At 33.6% G+C, this 7,559-nt stretch overlaps 1 protein-coding gene across 1 annotated transcript in view; it reads right to left on the minus strand.

The window, feature by feature from the left end:
* LOC106472575 (transmembrane channel-like protein 3) overlaps positions 1-7,559 on the minus strand; it is a gene marked incomplete at its 3' end in the record, with an annotated part of 61,599 nt that overhangs the window by 33,120 nt on the left and 20,920 nt on the right. The window contains exons 4-6 of the mRNA XM_013933229.1: positions 5,035-5,116; positions 3,164-3,270; positions 112-210 (exon numbers count right to left, since the gene is read on the minus strand). Coding sequence (XP_013788683.1) covers positions 112-210; positions 3,164-3,270; positions 5,035-5,116 — 288 coding nt within the window. The remainder of the gene's footprint in view (positions 1-111; positions 211-3,163; positions 3,271-5,034; positions 5,117-7,559) is intronic.

Below are 7,559 nucleotides of genomic sequence, written 5' to 3' on the forward strand. Positions count from 1 at the left end.
CTAAGACATACTAGGTGAGCAGTATCACAACTTAAAGAAGAGTCTGGAAACTTTCGGCAAGGTACTATACCACATTCTATACACTAGCACTACCATTACATTTTCACTTACCTCAAAATCCCATATTGCCTTAAGATTCAGAGCACTATCTTGCTCTTCACTTTCGATTTCTTTCCTCATTCCTGTTGGATCGTCTTGGCCTCGCAAGACCTTTAAGAAATGAATACAGCATATTATACATAGTCACAAACTATTAAAGCTAATGATTATTTTCAATATATATATATAACAATATTAGTAAACGGTAATGCCTCGTAAAAGCGATTTCTTAATGTGCTTAACAAATGCCATTTTACTAAAATCACAATTCCTGCTAAGTTAACTTGCGTAGGTGATATGATAAGTGCTGTGCTCATGCTAGTTTTTTTAAAGGGCTACTATGTACTTACTTAAAGTCCGTCGCTCCATATGGAGTATAGACCATCGACGACTCTTCTCCAACCAACTCGATTATGAGCTGGGTTTTGTTTTTTTTTACCTTTCTCCAGGTGTACCCAACTCTCTTAAATTCTACTTCTGTATCTCTGTTATTATATCTGTCTTGTTCGTTTACCTTGCGAGTTCCATGTCAGAGACTGCCAGGTGATAATAAATTTACCTTCCTTAGGGTATGTCCTAGCCAACCCCACTTTTTTTTGCTGTGCTTGCTTGCCAATAGGCTCTTGATGAGACCTGTCCCATAGATCTTCATTCCTTACTTTTGCATGCCATTAGTTGTTTAGTATCCTATGCAGACTGTTGTTCACAAACGTCTGGAGCTTGCGCAAAAATGTTTTTTCATCTTCCCTGTTTCTGGTCAGCACAAGAGCACAGGTTTCACAATGGAATTGTAAATCATCATTTTTTATAGCGGTTTCCATTCTTTTAATGACACTGCCTAAGTATATAAAACTAATAACTTCCTCCAAAGGCTCTCATCCCAAGAGGATAGGGCTGTTGTTGGTGCTGTTGTATTTCATCAGCTTGGCTTTACCTTTGTTGACGGTTAATCCTATTTCATGTTAACTGGTTTTTAAGGTGATGGCTTTATCCTACTCCTACAGTTGGATGTGTGAGAGGAGTGTCGGATCGTCAGCAAACTCCAAATCATCCACGTACTACTGTATCCCGTTCCTTTTCCCTTGTGTTATAGTCCTCGTGATCCAGTCTATCACTAAAAGGAAAAGGAAGGATGACAGAAGACGTCCTTATCGAACCCAGATCCTCACCTCAAAATTATCGGTAAGCTGGGTTAATGTGTGCTAGTGGTAAAATCTCACCTTTGATGCTAATAAGATATAATGTAGTTAAAGATGTGATTCTCGTCTGGCTACGTTTTATGTGCTGGTAGTAAAATCCCGGCTTTTCTAGTGATAAGGTAGTACATGTGCTATTGACGTGATTCCAGTTCCGCTACTAGTAAGATAATAGTTTATAATAGTAAGTCTGCTATTGGTAAGATGGTAAGATGTGTTGTTGGTTATATATATATATTATATATGGCAAAGTTAAATTCGTAAGTTCGTAATCGATTATTAGTTTCCTGAGAAAGATCAACATTTTAGCTACCCAAGAACACTTAAAAGTGTATAGTTAATATTTTTGAGACTACGTAAGTCATGTTTAAATATTTTTTGAAGTAAAACAGATATGTTTAAATATTTTTGAAGTTAAGTAAAATAGTCGTGTTATTATATTTTTGGAGCTACGTAAAACAATCTGTTTGAAACATGGAATTTTTTTCGGTATTTGAATTCGACAAGCCAACATTTCATCATCACCTACACTTCCTAAGGTTTGTTTTGTTGCTTTTTAATCTTACATTATCTAACCAACTATATATTTTACAACAGAATGACAATGAGAAATCATCGTTTCAAAAAGTAAGTTATATCATAAATTTTATTGTCTAAAGAGTTTCCAAAATATGTCTGTTAACTCTGGAAGTTTTTTTTTTTGTAGTATCTGAATATCATTCCCACCTATCCATAAACTTAACGTAATAAAGCAGCTAAATGGGAGTGAACTCTTTTCTTAATACCCCTTTCTCTACACCAAAAAAGCAAAACTATTTTTAAGTGGCTTCACAAACATTAACGTAATGAACTCCAAACTACAAGTCTATATTGAACGAAATTGTTCAATTATAAAGTAATGGAATTAACTGAATGAAGCCAAACTTCATCTACTTATATTGATCGTTATCTTAATCACCCTAAAAGTTTTAATAATAGGTAATTTATACTGTCATTGACGTAGTGTTTAATGATGCTATACCCCGTTTACGTCATGTCGAATAAGCTTTTTATCGATTGGCTTCGATTTACTGAAGGACTTGCCAGAGAAGATTTATATTGAGTTTACTTAGTTCTTGCTGTGTGTGTGCGTGTGTATTCAGTGAAATATTCGGTAAAAAATTATTTCGAACAATTCTGGGTAAAATATAATTTTTAAGTTCTTCAAAAGCTTACATTTTCAGGTACCAATTTTAAGGATACCAAGTCAGAGATAATCTTACAGAAATCTAAATGTCTTTATATGTGGCCATTCTTTCTAAAGGAACTAAAATAAAACGTTTTCATTACACTTTATTTACCGCTATAGTTTCCATAGTTTGAGATATTTTTTTTACTTCACATCTGATGTACAATATTGAGAATGAACCTGCTTCAAGTAAAACTCACAAATATTTACGTAATAGTTAACTGTGAGATGAGAAACTGTTTGTACCAGTTAAAATATAGTGACTGTTTTATTATTCGAAATTAAAATATAGCAAACGATTTCTTAAGCACATCCGAATAATTCAATCCAAAACTTTAAGCAAAAAATAATAATCAGACCATGAATACTTCATACTTACTTTTGGTATTGAACCGGGCAAACTTAATACTTACTTTGTATATAATTACATGAAAATATTTAGAGTATCAAACACTGAAAACTTAATACTTGCTTCGGATAACAAACTCCGCAAACTTAATATTTATTTTGAGTACCAAACCAGCAAAATGTAAATCTTATAATGGGTGCGAAATATTGAAAATTAATACTTACTTTGAATATCAAGCCATAGAAAAATTTAACTATTTTTCACACCAAGCAACGAAAAATTAGTTCTCACCTCGGGTACCATAAGAAAACAGCAAACAAATGTGGTGATGAAAACGTTTATCCAAAACACCCAACGAAGAAACGTGAAATAAGAAGCGACAACGGATCCAAAATGACCTACAAATACATCCCAACACTAATTTTACAATATGAAAGCAACACTAATAAATTCAGTTGTAGTGCCAAAATGTACAACAAAATGGTCCAGATTAGAGTCGTAATTGTGTTCTAAAAATGTAAACATAAAGTCAAATTTTAGTTTTATCTTGGCTTCTTTATTTGATATAATTATAAATGTCCACAAAAAAGTTTTGAATTACAAAATGTTATATGAAAACAGAAAGTATTTTGTTAACTAGCGCTGAAAAAATTACAATTTTCAATATCTTGTAAACGTAAACAATTCATTGAGTTGCTGTTTATTAACAATAAAATAAAACATTACAATACTTGAAAATCACCAAGTATTAGGTAAGGGATTATCCAATAACTCCAAACGTATGTAGAACTGTTAAAAATGATTTATCAACTCTGTGCAAATATAAACCATATAATCTAAATGTTTGTGTAAATCCATTTTAAAACATTTAATATATTGGATAATTAAAATTACTGTCCGGGACCTGAAAGCTGTATAAAAATACAGGTCTGACACATCTCATCTTTGATCAGTGGGTTACCTCACGACGCTTGATAAACTGCACAGTTTGCAGAGATATGACAATTAATGTCGACCGCGTAGAAAAATGCTTGGTATTACTGCAAGAAAGGCGTTTGTAATGCACTAATTGAGACCAGAAATATGGCATTGATCCATTACCTACTGTAAATGAATATTGGTCAATCTTGATGAAAGTGGATGCCAAAGAGTGAGACTCAAAGTCACCCAGTAAGACTCAAATCGTAAAAGCATAGCATCTAGGAAGGAGGGAGACTACGTGCATCCGTAAGAATACGCTTCTCCTATAAGACTTTGATATACACACACACACACACATTGCAATACTCCACTTTCATAAACCTAACAAACCTGGTTGAGTTTATAGCCGTTACCCACTGTTCTAACAAAACTTGTGTATCCACTCTCAGGCAGTTAAATTCTTTTCACATAATGCCTTGTGATATTATGACAATTCCAGTGAATGACAAAATTTATTGACCCCATATAACCTAATCTACACCTCAATGTTTACCTCCACCTTTTTTACCTATACATTTTTAATTTAAGTCATCACTCAGGTTCTAAACATTATAAGCAATTATCGTAGGACATTTGATACTTCCTTTTTTGATCCAGTTGAAGGTTTTATAAGAAGCTTTAAATAGTAAAGAGATATAATTACATAAACTGCATTGACACCCTACACGGCTATTTGTAATGAAAATATTATACTACTGAAAGAATCCACCATTAGTCATAATAAGCAAGCCAAGAATGATTTACAAACATAATAAAGTTATTTATTATATTTTTCGACAGAACATTGGTCTGTCTTCTACAGGTCGAAACATGTAGTATGCCCCCCCCCCCAAAAAAAACTAAAACTTTATTATGCTTATACATCGTTGTTTGCCAGCTTATTATTATATAAGCATAATGTCTTTCCTTACTCAACCACCGTTAGCCTGCGATAAGTTTGCGGGCTTACAACGCTAAAATCTAGAGTTTGACAACTCGCGGTGGACAGGGCTTTGAGCTAAAACAACAACTATTAACGAACAACTGATTCTGACCTAATTGTGAGTAATAAATATGGAAACCAACCAGCAAATATAAAATTAGTTAATTTTGTAAATCAGGGTACAGTTTGTCATGTTTATGTCAGTCATATTTATATTGTCGGGTTTTTTATGTTATTTTTACATGTTATTTTAACTTACTTTCAATTCTTTTGATCCTCATTTCCCAGGGAGTTAGAGTGACTACAAGGTTTGCCAGCTCCCTTTTGCACCTCTGGGACCACTAAAGATAAGAAAATGTATACAGTTTATGTATATAATGCTTATTATAGCGAGGTGATAGAAGTCGCAGAGACTATCTGGCATCTACTGAATGGCTATTTTATTAACCATTCACCTTCTATGTCGACTCATACATAATATTTCTTACCTACTTTTATCAATAATAGCGAAGTGTTATTAAAATTCAAAGGAATTTTTCATAATTTTAGCGTATGCACGGTTCCAGACATGCTTATAGTCTTAACAATGAAGTGACGCTCAAAGAAATTTGCTAATCTCCTTTCGCTCTAGTTACATGTTGTTCTGGATCATTCCACTTTAGTGTTACATGTAATTTACCGTGTAGATGTGGACAATATTTTTTAAAGGTAATGCTGCAAAGTGTAATCTCCCCTCATTTATTCTGTAATGGAACGACTAATAGCGACACGAGTTTCTCGTGCTTTGGAAGAAAAAACATTGTTCTGATAATGAGTGGCTCTCTCGGTTTTAGCATATTTTACGGGCAGCGAATATTTATTTTCCAGTAACAATAGTAAGTTAGTTATATACCATACCTCTCTTTAAGACTACTTTCATTAACAGTATTGATTATTATGATAAGACTAAGCTGGCCAAGCCACATATAACTTTTACCACAGTGAAGATACGGGGTGTTGGTTAGAATATTTAATATATCTACTTTTATATTTTATTTTTTTTATATTTAAATCTGACGATTGTTATTTTGTTATAATGATTAATCTGCACTGTTATCTTAACATGTGAATTTCGGACAAACCTAAGCCTCCTGGGCTGGTCAAATCTCGTGAGATATTATTGTGTTTATGGTCAAAAATATCATAAACAACAAAGGTACTCAACTGAGTTCTAATCTATGTGGTAGCTTACTTTGATCAGAAGTCAATATTAATCAGGTTAGACTACCTTTCACTGTTATCATAGTTTGACTTGGTACAACAATAACTTAATAAGATGACAGAAGATGTAAAGAAACCACTCATCGAGGAATGTGGTCTTCCATTAAGTCAGTGGTAGATTTTACATTTACGAATATCTCAAAAATAGTCAACCACATTGAGATAGAGTTTCATTATTGTTCTTGAAAAGCCTTTACACTCTAAAGTGGATGTAGCATTGTGGAATGGCTTTCGTATACGCAATGGTTATTCACCATTATAAAAGAATCAAAAAACAACCTGTTCCACAATAATGTTTCTACACCATTACACATCTCCTTCACCTTGTGCTTTTGAAACAATAAAAGCATGGTCAAAATACAGAAAAAGTTGAAACACGACTCATCAGGCCAAATTACTCTCTTCATTGTCCACATTTTGCTCCCTAAATATCAATGAAGTCATGCTTTTCTGTTTGCATCTTAGTTAAGCAGTTTTTGAAATAGTCGTAGACTACCACATAATATTTCTAATGAGTTTCACATGATATAATGATGAAGGAGCATTGAAGGGACCCCTGGAATTCTGCTTTACAGAAACGTCCAGTTTTGTTTTCCACAAGCAGTTATTGAACACAGTTTTTCCTAACACCAGACATTTTCCTTCGATTGTCAGTATTGACAAACTTTTATAACATATGTCTCTAAAACCAGTCAAAGAGACGGTCTGCGATAACGACATTACTGCTAGGCGGGAACATACTATCTTACCCCTTTGTAAGTCGGAGGTATCCTTACTCTTAACAACGGATTAAAGAGGTGCAGGAAAGAACTTGACACAACACGTTATCAGTTCAATTTTGAATACGCAAATAAATGGAGTGCTCTATAAACGTGTATTCAATAATCCTTGGATACGGCTTCAATGGGTAATGAAGAAAAACTTTAATATAAGTTTAACATAACAGCAAATGTACACCTCTACCTCAAACTTTCTCCAACCACAGAAAAAAAGAAATCCATGACATCAACCAACAGACTTTCATTACAGGCAACTGCAACAAAATGTGGTTTTCCCGAAGTTCCCACAAACTGTATTTTAAATAACTTTTTAAATAATTCTCGAACAAGACTATTAATATAGTCAACCAATCCCTCACAAGTAACGAGATCAAATCCATTTTATAATCTGAAAAAAGACATTAATATTAAAATTCTAAAAGCTGATAAAGGCAACACCACTGTAATCATGAACAATTCTGGGTACATCGACAAAATGAACGACATCCTTTCCGACAAAAAGAAATTCAAAGCCATCCCAAACAACCCAACAAACACATGCGAAAAACAATTAAACAGAACTTTATTACAAATGAAAAAAAAGGTAATTACCGACGATCTTTATTTTTATCTACTTAAAACTGATTCACGCACACCACAACTCTATGGCATTCCTAAAACACACAAACAGGACTGCCCCCTACGACCTATACTCTCCACTTACGGTTCCTTCAACTACAGTCTTGGCAAATACATAGCCTGGGCT

This window comes from Limulus polyphemus, unplaced genomic scaffold (genome assembly GCF_000517525.1).
Source record: "Limulus polyphemus unplaced genomic scaffold, Limulus_polyphemus-2.1.2 Scaffold5434, whole genome shotgun sequence".
Classification (NCBI taxonomy): domain Eukaryota; kingdom Metazoa; phylum Arthropoda; class Merostomata; order Xiphosura; family Limulidae; genus Limulus; species Limulus polyphemus.